This window comes from Drosophila ananassae, chromosome 3R (assembly GCF_017639315.1).
Source record: "Drosophila ananassae strain 14024-0371.13 chromosome 3R, ASM1763931v2, whole genome shotgun sequence".
Taxonomy (NCBI): domain Eukaryota; kingdom Metazoa; phylum Arthropoda; class Insecta; order Diptera; family Drosophilidae; genus Drosophila; species Drosophila ananassae.
Genome location: NC_057930.1, coordinates 20,148,729 through 20,165,133, shown reverse-complemented (window position 1 = coordinate 20,165,133; position 16,405 = coordinate 20,148,729). Strand labels below are relative to the sequence as shown.

The 16,405-nt window shown below is 43.4% G+C and overlaps 1 protein-coding gene across 7 annotated transcripts; it reads left to right on the top strand.

The window, feature by feature from the left end:
- The first annotated feature begins 72 nt into the window (after nt 1-72).
- LOC6498253 lies at nt 73-16,320 on the top strand. 7 transcript variants are annotated; one of them, XM_032451574.2, is made up of 9 exons: nt 73-273; nt 2,477-3,348; nt 8,198-8,397; nt 8,454-8,772; nt 8,837-9,670; nt 9,737-11,037; nt 11,608-11,664; nt 12,074-13,457; nt 13,550-16,320. In XM_032451574.2, exons 2-9 carry the CDS (start codon nt 2,736-2,738, stop codon nt 14,152-14,154), a joined length of 5,313 nt encoding a protein of 1,770 aa, XP_032307465.1. In that variant the 5' UTR covers nt 73-273; nt 2,477-2,735; the 3' UTR covers nt 14,155-16,320. The 7 variants fall into 7 exon arrangements, with proteins under 7 accessions (XP_032307465.1, XP_044572314.1, XP_032307463.1 ...); XM_044716379.1 differs by having other exon boundaries at nt 2,453-3,348; XM_032451572.2 differs by lacking the exon at nt 73-273 and adding an exon at nt 1,017-1,265.
- Nucleotides 16,321-16,405: the final 85 nt, after the last annotated feature.

The following is a 16,405-nucleotide window of genomic DNA, read 5'->3' as shown; positions in this document are numbered from 1 at the left end:
AATAATTATTCTTGGCGACTTGTTTTCAAATTTAATTCATTTTTAAATTTGGTGGAAAGTAAGATTTTTTAGTGGCTTTTCGGGGCCGAAAGGATTTTTGCAGAAATCCAATTCGGGTACACTAAAATCACACCTGCTTTCGCGGCTCTATCGGACGTAATTTTTTTTGAATGCACGAAGTAAAATAAATATAAGCCGCTTTTATAACAAAATAATAACGCCTTTAGTCCGCCGTTGGCAAATAAAATCCTGCGTGTTAAAATAAAACTAAAGGTGTGTGGAGTTTTGAGGGAGAGCCCAGTGACCTTGAAAGTTAAAGTTTTGTTGTTTTGTGCGTCTCCAATCGAAACATAACGCGCAAATATGTAGACGCTTTTGCGATCCTGTGTACCGCCTGAAAGTGCCAAAATTTTGTGTTAAGCATAGCAAAAAATATATTATTTCTGGCAAGGTGTATGAAAAAGGTTTCCTCTGACATCATATTGTTGGCGTTCAGAGAGAACACAGTAGAGAGAGCGTCCAATGCACGGCAGTTTTTTAAGATTCCATAGACTTACTGAAATAATTAACTTAAAATATTCAAAAATTACACAAAAATTTAGTTATTCGATAGCATAGCGAGGTCTAGATGTACATAAAGTTATTGTTTTGATTCTGTATTGTTATTTTTTTCGTACAAATTAAGGGAGAGTACATTGCTGGCAGCTTAGCTGGTTTCTGGCTAGACTTTTTGTAAAAAGCCCTTACATATTACAACTTGGACTAAGGTTATACCATGACTGACCTATACTATAATGGCAATTGAATATTTAATTATATAATAATAATATTACAAAATAATGAGTTAGTATTTAAAAGTAAATCCTTTTTTTTTTATTAATTATCTAATTCGTAATTGGTATAATCTCATTATTGTGTTTAAATCTTATAAAACACATAAATAGATTCTTATCATTTGTAGTATAATTTGTAGATAACCATTTTTAGCTTTTTTTGTGAATATGTGTATCTTAGACGAGCGCTCGATGTGACAGCACTGAGAGAGAGTGCGTGGGTTGCCAGATAGGCAGACTTAGTCTGACGTAAAATATATACGTTTCTATCTTTTGCATTTTCAACGTCTTTCTGATCGGTTGCTGTTAGGTCGCGGATGCCTAAAAAATTCCCTGCTGGGCTGATAATTGGAGCACGGTTCGGTGCTCGGTTAAGTGCTCGATAAAACTCCCCCAGCCGACTAGCTCGGAGATCCTTCGACCACCAAAATTGTACGGAATTGTGTAACAAAGGTGCATAAAATGCGCCAAAGCAGTCTCGGCCATTAAATGGCAAACAAAAAAAATAAATAAAAAAGTGGGGAAACAGAAAAGGCAACCAGCATGTGCGTCAAGTGAACTACAACCCGATGTGTGAATGAAAAGCAGAAATCCCAAGAGTAGATCTCAAAATAAAAAAAATTAATTAAATGCTAACTCCTGTGAAATACTTCGAGAATAACAACTTTATGGCTGGTAGTCCTCCTCTTGGCTTCGATGGTCGGGCGTGACGTAATTTGTGTATTTATTCTAAAAACCGAGGAAATTCGAGGAAAAGTGAGCAAGAGCGTGCAATTGTTTGTCCCTTTCGGCTGCTTCTGTAATTACCAATTGCAATTTGCCTTTTAATTTGAGTTTTGCATGCAACAGGGCGCGTGCTATTCACAAACTCATGTCCGCCAACAGTCCCCCCACTCCCCACTTCACCCCTTCGGGCATCAGCACACGCGTGAGAGAAAGGCAACCTGGTGGGGTAAACAAAAATGCAAAAAAAGTGCAGGGAAAAAATACAAAAAAAAAAAAAAAACGATAACAAACAACAATCGCAGCAACTGCAAACAGTCTGAATTCTTTTTTGGATTTTCTCTCCGCTTCGGCTCTCTGCTATCGCATCGCTGCCGAGCCAAACCAAAACACTAACAATTAGGTAATGTTTTTTATTCCATTCCCTTTTGCGCTCTTGTTTCTCTTTCTCTCGCTGTCGCTGTCGCTGTCGCTCTTTTCTTCTCAATTTCCTTTTGTTTTTGAAACATTACATTGCACAGTGGGATGCGCCAGAAATTACTTTCCCGAAGTTTGCTCCTCACTATCAAAGGGGGTAATGCCATTCATAAATATATACCTCGAAGGCAATGTCCCCATCATCATTAAAAATTTAACGACATCAAGCTATATATTTTAATAAAAACGAGAAAAAAAATAAATATCTTTAGTATGCGTGTGCTGTTGGCTCCACTGTGCGTTCGTCGGTGGAAATTTTCGAGCGGAAAATTTTTAGTGTTTTATAAAATTTACCCCTGATTACGGCCTCAAACGGTGGCCGATGTGTTTGACAATTCGAACAGACCTACTGATTGTCGGGAGAACTTTTTTTTTTAAATTTTTACTTAAATCTGTTTTTTTATTTATCACTAAAACAGTAACTAAAAAAATCTTAAAAATAGGTCATAATATTGATTTCAAAAAAAGTAAAACCCGAAAATGTAAACGGCAAGCGCACGAGAGAAGCACAAAAATCAGAAACCAAAACACAAGAGCATAAAGGAAACAACAAGGAAAAGTGTGTACATAAAAAAAGTGAATTAAATGCTAAAAATTAAATAGAAACTAAGTTGGAGCGATTAGAACTAGTGGAGCGACTTGCAGAGGAGCGATCGAGACCCCATTCGAAACGACAGAGGCAACCAAGAACGCTTAGCAACAATGTTGCACAGCAATTGCGACAATGCAACATCAAAACCAACAACAACAGAACCAACAACAACATCAACAGCAGCAGTAGCACCTATAGCCGGTGATGCCGCCATCGCCACCGTTGAGGGTCAGACGATGACACTCGTGCCATCAATGGATCTACCATCGTCAGCTGTGTCCGAGCGTTCGGAATTATCAGAAACAGCTGATTCGGCTGCTGCGTCTGCTGCTTCTACTACTGCTGCTGCTGCCGCTGCTGCATTCAATGCCCAGATGCGAACGCAGCAACGACAGAAAATAAAGAGCTACCACGATGCCAAACAAACGGCGGTGTGGCGGACCGATTCCCTGGCCTCGAATCCCAGTCCGGATTTTGCAGCAGCCGCCGGAGGAGGAGGAGTTGGACCAGGAGGAGGATTCGGAGGAGGAGGAGGACCATCCCGTGGAAACGTATGTGCTGGCCTTCCCATGCGAAGCATCATCCTGTCAACGGCACCAAGTCTACTGCAGCGAAAGGCCTCGGACAGCTCTCTGGTTGGTGGCTCCATTCCGCGACGAGTATCCTTTCCGGAGAACGAGCTGGTGACAGGATACCTGGAGCCGGCCAATCCATGGAAGCAAGGTAAGTTCCAGTTCTTTAGACTTCTCTAGAGTAGAAATAAAAAACCAGACCAGTAACTGCCATAAATAGAGACATTACGTTCAGAGCTACCTATTTAGAACTCTTCCGGTTGGTGGACTATTTGTCATTCGAGATCCGTGCTTGAGATCTTATCGAGTGGGACGCTCGGAACACGGAAGCGTAAGGCGGAACATTACTGCACTTCCTGACAAATAGAATCGATTAGGAAAGGATTCTCGGTGCTTGTCAGTCGATTGAAATGCCACCAAGAGCAATAGCAACTATCAATAGATATATGTACCTTCCCCTTGTGAGGTCTTCGGACAGAAGAATTCTTCTCATCCGTTTGCCGCCAAGTCGCTAAAATGCGCAAAATATTTATTTGCTTCGAAGTGAACTAAGATGGCGGTTGCAGCCAATAAATGCGTACTACTTGCAATAAATTGTTGCCAAGCAGAAATAGTAATTCGGAATGCATTCTTAAATCTGCGGTTCTACGTCTCAGAGATGGGGGTTCTCTCTTCTATATCTTCTATAAGAATAAAGAGACTAAAAAAAGAGAGATTACTTTCTTGAGATACTTTTTCATCTTTAAGATACAAGATATACTATAAAAGATACACGTTATAAATCCTAATTATTAAACAAAAATAAGATGTATTAAAGCCCATTTAAATCTAAAGAACTACCTTATTATGAAGTTGTTTACTAATTTTTCCAATACCTGAGACTATCGTATTTTTATTTCATATTTTTTTAATATAAATATTTCCCTATACCGAAAAAATTACTAAGTATTATTGCTTTTGAGTTCCCTTTGATTTTGTTATTTGTTATTTTCACGTCAGCGATAACAGAAATAGCTGATAAGATACGGTTAGGTTCGTTTTTCGTTGTTCTTATTGGTTTTGCTTTTTTTTTTTTGCTTTTCTAATTTTCAGTTTTGCTTTGGTTCTCATTTTTGGCTCCACTAGCTCTTCACATGTTTTATTATTATTTTATTATTTACCTTTTAATGCCTTGTTTTAGCCGGCATTGCTTTTGCTCAGCTCCGCTTTAACTTTTGCCTTGGACGCCAATCGTTTGGTGGCTTTTGTGCTCGATATTCGTCTTGAATTTGATCAAACGATTGTTTTTTTTTTTTACTTATTTTTTTGTTTTTTATTTTTTTGCTCTTTTTGTCACCATTATTATTTAGCTCACAAACTCTCAAGCATATATGTACATACATATGTATTTTCTATTTTTTTTATTTGTCTTGTACAATTATTTGTTTACTTCGTTTCCTTCCTCTTGCCTTTGTTTATGTCTTTGTGTTTGTTTTTGCATTTGCTGGCTGATTTGTGCTTTTGCTTTTTTTGTTTTTTTTTTCTTTTGCCTTTGCCTTTTTCTTTTCTTCTTTTTGGCTCTGTGTGTAGGTGTAGGTGTATGTGTAAGGTGTGTATGTGTGTAGAACCACTGATGTGATGTCATCGATGTCAGAGACAAAAGCACAAAAGTCGTCCCAGAAGAGAAGACATTTTGACAGGCAGACTGCCAGGCAACTGGCGGGCAGAACAAAAAAAACAAATATTTTAGAAAATATACATTAATTTCTCTGATATTCCTACGATATTCCTAAATCAGCTGTTGTAATATTTAGCTTAAAACCAATCCTAATCTAGTTACTAAGAGATAACAACTAGAACAACACTTGCTTCGCTAAAAATGTCACGAGCTCGATTAATGCTTATTGGCGATGTAATTAATTTATGCAATTCAATAACAAAGCAAAACAAAAGCACCACAAAAAACTAATTACGACGGATAAAAAGCGAGTAAATATGAGTAAGCGTTTTCGTAAATAAAGCAAATGTTTGCATTTAGCTGAAATGTCACTTGGTCTCGCCTCCAACACTTAATTACAGTTCTTACAGCCGAGTCTCTTTACTTGACTTTAGGTTAGTTTATTGGTTTATTTTTTTTTTTATCTATACATTGCCAAAAAAAAACTAAACTAAACTCTTAGGCATAGCTACTAATTTGTAGCCTTCCATCGTGACAAACGGGCGACAGTCATGGCAGTCGATTCGTTAATTCAAGTCAATGGCAGCCGGTTGATACCCACAATCAGATAAGAACACACGACACCTTTCTAAAGTGGAATTGACGTTATTTCAGATCATAACCATTTTGTTTTATTGGCTAAATTAAATTTAATGTTTAAACAAGAAAGGAGAGCGATAGGACTATAGATTTAGGACTATATCTGCTGACTATCCTTATGAATTTTCGAGAATTTGAAGCTTCTATCCCTAAAAATACTTGAGTTATGACATTTCCGATCATTCAGTTACATGTTAGCTATAGGATATAGTCTGCAGATCCTTGTGAAACTTTTTAGGATTGATAAGTTGACTGAATGTGAAGTAGTTAGAGAGTTTCTACCTTCTAAAAATAATGGACTTATGACAGTTCCTACCACTCAGTTGTATGGCAGTTATAGGATATAGTCTAGAGATCTTGGCTCTTAAGTCTTTATATACTACCTGCTAATAAAAAAAGGATGTATGCAAAATTAAAGTTATTAGCTTTAAAAATGAGAGGCTAGTTGGCAAAAAAGGCAATTAGGCGGACAGACGGACAAGTTTATAGCCACTCAGGAGGTAATCCTATAGGATCGAAGTATCTACTACTGGCATCCTATTGATATCAGCCTCTATTCTAGAGGAAAAAGATTCTAGTTTTGAGGGGAACAGGTTTTAAAACCATCTGGCGGACAAACGGACAGACGGACAAGCTTATAGCAACTCAGGAGGTAATCCTATAGGTTCATATCTTCTACTACTTCCACCTTATATGATCTTCAATGAAAAGTTATTAGTTCCTAGTGGATCTACAGTTTTAGAAACATATTCCTTAGTCTGATACCAACTCGAAATGGAAAACCAATGCAATCATAAAGCAAATGGTAAGCGGCGAGAACAAGTTTCCGACATTGTAAATGTTTAGCAGCAAATTAACGCAATTAATTGAATCATTTCTGTGCTCGGTTCGGTTTCAGTCATTCAGTCGCTTGCGTTTGGCTGGCTCAGCAGAAGCGGCCCAAAAGGCGCAAAAATCAATAGAATAATAAAAAATTAAAAAGCCATTTAATAGGCAGAGTCAGCGGCATAGTCGGCATAGTCGTGGCCCGGACTCAGACAGAGGGCATCACGCGATTCTACAATGTTTATGCGAACTTAGTCACTTTATCTGGCCAATCGATAGGGGCGGCAGACTGAGAAACGCCATCTAATCCTTCGGTTCGCGCACTTCTATTTTCGAATATCGATCATACTTGTTATACTCTGTTATTGAAAATAAACATGGATTGTTTGATATTATTTGCCTTAATTGCTGTCACTGTCACTGTCCACTGGCACTGGCAATTCTTCATTTTTAAATCCCAAAGAACCAAAGAAAAACAACACGATATAAGATTTAATTTTGAGGAAATTTTTGTATAAAATTCTCAGGTGGGCTGTATTTTTGGGCTTTGTTTATATAGTTTTGTCTCGCCCCGTAATGAAATCATCAAAAATAGATGAGAAGATATAGTAAATAGTTGTTCCAAATTATTCCAAAAGACTTCAGACCTCAGACTCTGTTTATTTAGATACGACAGTTGTTTACTGGCTTTCGGATGAAAGATTCTTATAATTTGCATTCCTATTGCGTATTATTGACTCGTTAAATGAACTTCCGACTTGAGACCGTCCATCCATTCAAATTGGTTTGAAATTATGGATATTAATAGCTTAAATGTGTTGCCAACTTTCCTCAAAGAGGAACGTCAAACACGGTCGTCACTTTGTCTGCCCGGTTCGTGTGAAATTTGCAATAATTCAGTTTTTTGAATTATTCTACTCAACGCTAATGAATCACTTAACAGATGTTGAGCCTCAAGGCGCCTCATCATCTGCGACAACTAGGGGAGCTCGCTCGCAACTATCCCATATACATAGATGAGATAGAACTGAGAAATACTTTTGAAATCGAGCCAAAAATATTTCTCTTTGTTGGCATCCTTGTGGCAGATCTAAAACGAATCGTTTAATTGCCTTTAACACCGATGTGACTAGATAATGCAATGATAGATTCATTTGTTTACGTTTTTCATAAGAATCCTAAGGATGTATGGGTGGGCAGTCTATCCACCAAGTGGGGGATACTATTTATAGGAAAAGGTGCTCTTGGCATTTGCCATTATTTTCCTATCTGTAAGGGTTCTACACGGGGGAATTCTTCCCAAAATATTTATGATAGACATTAAGATATGTCCCAAATTAGAGACTTTGTGGTTTCTAAACTTAGTTCCCCTCTATGACAGACAGGCCATTCCAAATGAGTTGCAAATTACATGTTCACGATTTCAGTCCAGCCACTTCTCTGGAAAGAAATAACAAATCGTTTGGAAATTGCTGCCGCAATTCCATTTACTTTTTTTACTCATTTTTGTGGACAATTTGTCTACGTCTACGGCCGGCAATTGTTGATGATGATAATAGGTCTGGTTCGGGTGAAGTGGGCTCTGGTGGGCACTGGGCGGCTTCAAACACTCGCACGCGCCATAAGTTCTAGTTATGTATACAATATATTTGGCCAAACACATTCGCCATCGCCATCGGCCTTTTCAAATGGCGGCACTTGATTGGGCAAAGTGGGATACATCGTCAGCAGTTTATTGACTCGACGACAATTCCAGAAATTGAGGAATTCCGATCGATACTGATATAATTAGAGATGAGTCTAACGAGGAATACAAGTGCCAGGACTTATCATCCGTCCATCTTTCCAACGAAGTTAATTATATTTGTCATCATTGCAGTCTACCTCGTGAAAAACAATGCCGACGTTGTGGATCAGTATGTGCAGTCGTGTCAGAAGCACAACACAGAGCCCATCAAGAACGTCATGGACCAACTGAGGAACCTCGACCTCCACCAGGCGAGGCAACCTCTACTCTCCCTCAAAGAAATCAAAATGAGGGCCAATGATTGCGAAGCTCTCGAGGAGATATTCAAAAGGGTGAGTGGGACATGGCACATCCTTGATTGCTTAGTTGATTATCCTTTCCTTTCCAGGTACAATACAAGTGCATCGATCTGTCCGACTGCACGCTGGACGAGAACTGTCTGACGGCGCTCTTCCAAATGATCGAGTACTATGAGGCCGCCAACGAGCTGGACATATCCTACAACAAGGAGCAGATGACGAAGCGCTGCTGGGAGCTGTGCGCCTATATGGTGGGCCGCAGCCAGGAGCTGCAGTCGCTCAATGCCGAGTGCAACCAGATCACAAAACTGGGTGCTGTCAGCCTCGGGCATGCCCTGGGCACCTCCAATCTGCACACATTGAAGCTGGAGCACTGCGGTCTGAGTGGCCAGCCGCTCATCAATCTCTGTAAGTCGGACTATAGCTCTTAATCCGTTGATTTTGAGCAGTAATCTGATGTATTCTCTTCCAGGTCGAGGTCTCAACCACAACAAAATGCTCAAGGAGCTCTGGATGGGATACAATGATCTGGACTGTGTGGATGCCCAGCACATAGCCGACATGCTGCGCTTCAACCACAGCATGGAACTCATAGACATTAGCAACAACAACATCCGAAACGAGGGAGTCATGTACCTGGTGCAGGCACTCGTCCTGCAGTCCACCGAACTGGAACGCCGGATGGGTGCCCTGAAGCGAACTCGAGCCATCGAGGTGGATGAATGCACATCGCCTGTGGAGGCGGATCCTCCCTCAGTAATATCGGAATCGGCTAACTCCTCCAGCTCCAGTCCAGAGAAAGACAATGTCGATAACGTGTCGTCCTTGCACACATCTGTTCAACCGTGTCCCGAGACCCTGCCCGAGGAAGAAGCCGCGGACGAGCCAGTGCTGGTGGACTTGGATAACGATAATGACGACGACAATACGGAGGACACCGTGCGTATCGTGAAGACCTCCGGTCCAAACGGCGGCAGCGGTCAGTCCATGCTGGACAAACTGCTCTCGATGAACAGTGACAGCAGCAGCGAGGAGGCGCCCTCGAACATATCCACCGACACTTTGGCCGCCTGTTGCTCCGAGGACATCAGTGAGATCAGCAACGAGATCTTTGATGCAACGGCAGCCAAACAGCCGCCACCAGAAGCAGTAAAGGAAGCCAGTCCGGCGGAGGGTCCGTCGGAGGCTGATGCAGCGCTGAGTGCAGATACTGCGACACATCCTGCGCCCGTGTCCGAGGAGCCGCTGTCTCCAGCGCAACAACAACAACAACAGCACAGTTCCCAAAATGAACGCAACTTATGTGGCAAGTATTTTAATTTGTATTTTTCCGAAAATAAATTTTAATAAGTGTCTCTTGACTATCTTCCAGATATTACTCCTTCAACAGAGGCTAAAACCGTTGAACCCAATGAATCCTGTGTACAGAACAACATCATTAACAACAACAACAATAACAACCAAGCCCACAACAATACCTACAACAATAACAACACACCATCGGCAATGGGAGCAGAAGCCGGAGCAGTAGCCACCATAGCTGTGGTGGATGCGCCACCAACGGCAGAAATTGGAGCCAACAATAGGGCATCCCCACCGGCAGCCATCTTCGAGGTGACGGCAGAGGAGAGCGACTGCATCAATGGCAGTAGAGCGGGCGCCAGCGGGTCACGGCCGCTGGACGTGAACAAGAACGCCAAAGTGGGCGACGACTTCGAGGACACGCACAGCACGGACTCGGCGTTCGAAAGCGCCTCCGAAGGCGACATCAGTCGCAATCTGCCGGATGAGTTCAGCCGGCTGTCGGTGTCACTGGAGAGCACGCGGCTCGACATGGGGGGCATTGAGACGGGCACCATTGCCAGCGAGTCCACCGAATGCCTGCTCCTCGCCACTACACCGACCAAGGCGGACGAACCGGAGGTATTTTCGCCGCCCAAAGTTACTATTTCCGAAGAGTCGTTGCTGGTGGACAAAGATCTGAGCCCCGGACCCTTTTCCTGTCCCAGTCCGGCGCCGACGCCCCCACCGCCCTCAACGTCGCCGGGTGGGGCAAGCATTGGGCTCAGGCGAACGGAATCGAGTTGCGCCTACCTCAACCAGTCGACGCGCAACCGATCCCAGAGCTCCGACAGCCTGTGCAGTGAGACGTCGCAGGACAGCTCCACGGCAGCCACCGCCGCCGGCGTTGCCGACCCCAAGCTCGCCGAGAAACTGACCAAGAACGACACCTTGTCGCGGCGCCAGCAGATGGACTGCACGCTGGAGGCCATTCGATCGCCCAGTGGACTGAAGGCCCTCACCGTTTGGAACAACAACCTGACCAAGGACTGCGCCCCCGCTGTGTCCGAGCTGCTGCAGAAGACCATTTCCCTGGAGTTGCTCAACATTGGCAAGAACTGTCTGTCCAACGATTTCGTGGCCACCATTAAGGATAGTCTCACGAAGAACACTACGCTGACCACTCTGGGTCTGCAGAGCGCCCACCTAAGCGCCAAGGGCATCGAGACGCTGGCCTCCATCCTGACCTTCGGCGGCAATAGCAAGCTCCAGCGCATCGACATTCGAGACAATAAACTAGAGGTGGAAAGTCTGAACATCATTGCCGAGGTCCTCAAGTCCAACAAGACGCTCACCCAGATCGACATCAACGACGAGCCCAAGCGTCTGACGGTAAGTTAGGGTCATCCAGGGAGAAGTCTACCATTGTCATAGCCATTGCCCATCTGGATGTCCATTCGATTCTCATCAACATTTTGTTGCATCTCGATGCCACTGTAGAAGTTGAGTTGTTTAACGTTGAATCTTTTGATTGTAAAGCAAATAGTGCTCTTAAAACTTAAGAGATTGGAGTTTATTGTTAATTGTTATAATTATTGTTAAAAAAAGAAGGGATCTTGTAGCATTTGCTTTACAAAGATGTTACATGTTTATCACGAGAGGAAAGAAGTATATAGAGTCCTTGATAAAATTGGTTGATAATCCCAAAGTTGGATGTAATATTTGTCCGTCTAATATCCTTTTGAGTTAAGATACTTTTAGTTTGCATACTTTATCAAGGACTTTTTAAGCTTTGGCCTGCCGAAGCTTAATCCCTCATCGTTGCCATGACTTAATGCGTTTTCGATTTTGGATGGCTTCATGTTGGACGCATGATGGCGTTGAGTTGATATTTGAACTTTTAATCGAACCGTTCTCATTTGTGGTCATTTGTGGTCGTTACCTCTCTCATCTCCGTTAAAGTTGCCCATTGTGCCGATAGTAAATGTTATACCGCCATCGCCATTGCCCCAGGATAGCGTAAGTAAATCCCTCACACTCAATTAGCTCTCCTCCTCCTCCTCCTTCTGCTGTGCCCTGTCTACTGTTTGCCACTCTCCACTGTCAACGCTTGGCTTGCAACTGATAACATCGCTAATCAGCTAATCAGCTAAATCGCTAATCGCAAATTGCAACACGCACTCCGCCCCGCCTGATTTTACGTCCTTTTCGCGGCCTAATCACGAGCTAACCTGCCGCACTAGAAGCTTACTTGTCTTGGGTATCTAGTGCTGGGTGTGCTCAAGGAACAAGAGCAGTTGTTTGCCGCACCCCTATCGAGGGGCACTTGAGTGAACAACTCGCTTTTTGTCTAGCAACTGAAGAGCTATCCCCCCACCGCCTGCTAGTGCCACACATTAATAAGACTCTTTGCTTATCTCCTTTGCAGATCGGCAGCGATGCCCATTTGGATTATACAAGGGTGCTGGGCACCGTGCGTTCCCTGTGCTCCCGAAACGAGAAGCGGCAGGCCCAGGAGTTGGCGGATAGAACAGCGAACGTGGGCGGCGGGGGCAGCAGTGCCGGCGGCAGCTTCCCTGGTTCCCGGTGTCGCGGCGGTTACTACTTGGGCTCGCGGAAGATATCGCTGACCTGCCACAGTCGTCCATTTGTGGATGCGGCCACTGGCACGGTAATAGCCAAGCCAGGGGCGAATGCGACCGCGTCCGGTGCAGCAACCGCCACGCCCACACCGGCTGCCCTGCTGGAGGTGAAGCGGAAGGGTGGCTCCCGGCTCCGCTCCCCGGGACCAAGTCCGCCCACAGTATCGCCCTCATCCTCGCCTAACCGAAGTCGTTTCCACGTGTCGCGGGTACCCGAGGTGGCCAGTCCATTGATGTCGCCCCTTGCTCAACCACCACACCCACACGCGCCGCTTACGCCGCGATCGGCCAGTAGCTGCATGTCCATACCCACCATCGCCGGATCGCCCGGAGGCAGCCAGAGTAGCCTGAACACCGTGGGAGCCCTGCCCACTTCCAGTTCGCTGCCGGCCATGGCTTCGGTGACCTCATCCACGCAGACGATTAAACGTCTCTCGGTTTCGCCCCGATCGCGGTTTCATGTGTCCCGCATCTACGAGGATCCCCAGGTGCCGATGGCCAACCGGCAGATGCCTCCGATCACTCCCCACACGCCTCCCCTAGATCTGCCGCCCACTCCGATGCTAAAATCCGCCCGGAAGGCGGTTCAGCTCACCGAGGCCGTGGAAGCGGCGGCAGCTGCGGTGCCGGCATCCAGTGTGGTGATCTTGGAGCCCAGCGATTCGCACGGAGACACACTCGACAATAGTACAAAGGCCGATGAGGCTGCGGGCCAAAAGCTTTCGAGCAACTCACCCACCTTGAGCACTTCCAGCTCAACGTCGCCGGCCAGCAGCAACAGCAGTGGGAGCAACAGCAACGGAACCAGCAGCATAACCTCCACTGATTCCATTATTTCCGGCCCAGAAGCGAATCCTCCACCGTTGCTCACTTGTCCCCTGGCCGTGTTTGGAGACAATGACATTACGCTGACTAAGGAATCGGCTGCCGTGGTGGCGGGGCATTTAAATCCAGTGCTCGAAGCGAGGCCAGCGCCAGAACCAGCGCCACCATCCGAGCCTGTCACGAACCCGCCGATCCCTGCCCGTAAGACCTCCTGGATAGCCAATCCATCGGCGGTGGACAAGTTGCTCACCATCTTCAACACAGGGAACATATTCCAGCGCAGCTCCTCTCCGGAATCAAAGGCCAGTCAAGTGTCCGCAAGTGCGGTCACAAACAACTCGCAAAGTTAGTATTCCTCCTCAAACTAATGGCTTGAGGGGAAAGGATTCTATCTTGTATGTTTCATAATAATTTATATTTTCTTTTTGCTTTCTAAGATGGCGGAACGGCGACTAGTGGAGGAGCCAGCGGAGGTGACGGAAGCTCTACGACCCCCAACCCTAATCTATCGGTCGCCCGGAAAATATCTCCAGCGTCCTGGACCTCGTTGACCGGCAGCAACATCTCCAACTCTAGCCAAAACGCCACCTCGAACGTGGAGACCAGCAGCTCGTCCATCCTCGAAACGGCATCGAGGCAGTTGCGAGACTTCAGCAAGCAAGTTTTTCGCCAAAACATTTCCTTCAATAACAGCGGAGATGCGGCATCGTCGGGGACAGTGGCTTCGCTGGAGGGAATAAGTACGGCCACCTCTTCCTCCAGCAGCACAGAGTCCCCGTCGCCGCCGGAGTGCAACGCTGCCCATATGCCGTCTAGTCTGAAGCGCCAGCTGAAGGAGAACATCTCGCCGGAGCACACGATCAACGAGGAGACGCTGCACACCCTGCAGAAGTTGTCGCGGGCGGAGGATGTGGCCCTTAAGGCGGAGGCAGCAGCGGAACTGGGCGACATAGAGATCGTGATGCACAGCGAGGTGGTGGACTGTCGCCTGCCTGAGGAGAAACAAGAGGAGCAGGAGGAGGCCGCCCAAAGTCTTGTTTAGGAGGCCAGTTGAAGAACCAAAGCAGCAAAGTGACTGGAAGGAATAGCACTTGGAGAGAAGATAAGAAAGAAGCAACTCAACCGACAAAAAGCAACCACCCACCCAGCATTCCCATGGCGCTCCTTTGTACTGTACCCACCCGCCTTGAAAACTATGAGAATATGATGATGCCGATATGATGATAATGGTATATGGATGTGTTTAGGTGTTCTCCTAATCGTAATCCTAGCAAACAAAACAAATATGATGAAGTACACAAGTTATGACTAACTTTGTTTTATTTTTGGTTAATTTTTTTTTAAGTTTTATAACACAAGAAAGAAGAAAATATAAATATATTTTAATAATGAGTAAGGCATAAGAAGAAATTCAAAATAATGCTCAATATTCACTTCAAAATGAACTTCTGCCAATGATATAGTGCTGCGTTGGCAGTAGTTTTCAAGTTCAAGTGAATACTGAAAAATCTTAAGTGGATAATGTTCTATAAATGTAAAATATTAAAAAAATCATAAAAAATTGTACACACACATATACACACAACCAATCTAACAATGTAAACTATTTGGCTAAGTGCGCTCGTCGATTAATAAGCTGGATTTTGAAAAGTTGCTCAGGCTGCCGGAGGGGAGGAATGCCTTGTGGAAGATACTATTACAAAATTTGTACTTACCAAGAGACGTTAAACCGAAAAACCGAAATCCGCCACCACAAACACATTGTTATACTTAAGTTAATTTTAACTGTACAAAGAGCATGAATGTTACAACTTAATTTGGGAAGTCCAGTCCCGCCCTAAGATTATTTACTTAATATCTATGAATACAAAGTGCAATGCCTTAATTTTTTTTTTCTCGTCCCCCTCACGCCCCATATAATAGCCGCTTACCATTCTTGATAGCAACTCAAATGAAGTGCGAACTGGATCAGCTCTGCCAAAGTATTATGAATTGGAACAATTTTCAAAATAAATCTATAAAAAAAAAAACTTAAATTAGGTACTTAATCAGCATAGCGATTGCCACTAACTAACTATGTAACTATGTAATGAGCAGCCCACCAGTCAAGCAAGCCTCTAAAATCTTAAGTTCTATGACATTATGCAATTAATAATCGTACATTCTTAGTTCACTCAACAACTCAAACGCAAAAGCAACAACGGATATGAAACGAAACTAAAAAACAACAAACAACAAAAGTACCCAAAATAAATCCAATTGATCTCATTATGTGATATTTGTCGTAGTGCCCAAAGCGTTCACTGTACGTGTATCTATAACCAAATTATACGAGTTAAGTACAGGATGTACATACGGAACACTTGAACTCTAAGTAATCTTACTTAATCCCATACCCCGCCCAACACCCAACTGAGACAGATCCCCAGAACAGCTTTAGTTTAGAGTTGACTACAAAAACGAGATATCGAAGGTTGAGCAACTTTTCAAATGGGCGGCCTATTCGACGGAGCGCCACAATCGTTATAGATGAAATATATATATATATACAACATAAACCATAAAAAAAACACACACCCATCTATATAAAATATATATAATATGTTAACACACACTTATAATTTGATTCATGGATGATTTTGTAAATACCGCGTGTGTACTCTCTATTAGGAAGTGGGAGGGTTTCTGGACGAAACCACTCCATGCTCTGAGTTTTTTTTTAGTCTTTGTTAATGATTTTTGTTTTTGTTTACCATTTTATTGTTTACAACTATAAATTTAACTATAAACTATGTACGTATTTAAGTAGTTAAACGCAAGCAACTTTTCAAATATTTTTCAAAACGTACCAATCGAAAAGTTTTCTTCTTGAACGTCGAGTGTCATTATCAAATTGTACTTAATTTACAAAAAAAGAAAGAGAAGATTTCTTGGTGCTCGTTAGACGTCTTAAAGAAGTGTTTGCCTTAAAGCTAATCCCGATCCCGATTCTGATCCCGATCCCTACTTTCGGCAATCGAAATTCTACCCCATGGATCTTTTTAATCCTTTTATCATCTTACAATCTAAATTTGTTAACCCTTTAAAGCGATGATTTTGTTTCAAATTGGCAAACTACGTATTTTTAATAATTTAAGTTTATAAATTAGAAAAGAACAACCTACTAAACTGAAAAATTTAATGAATAAACATGAAAGCTGTAACGAAATCAATTATAGTTTGTCTTTAATGATACTTTCTAGGGGATCTGTATTGGATTTATAAAAATTTATTTTTTCTAAAATTCTTTTGAA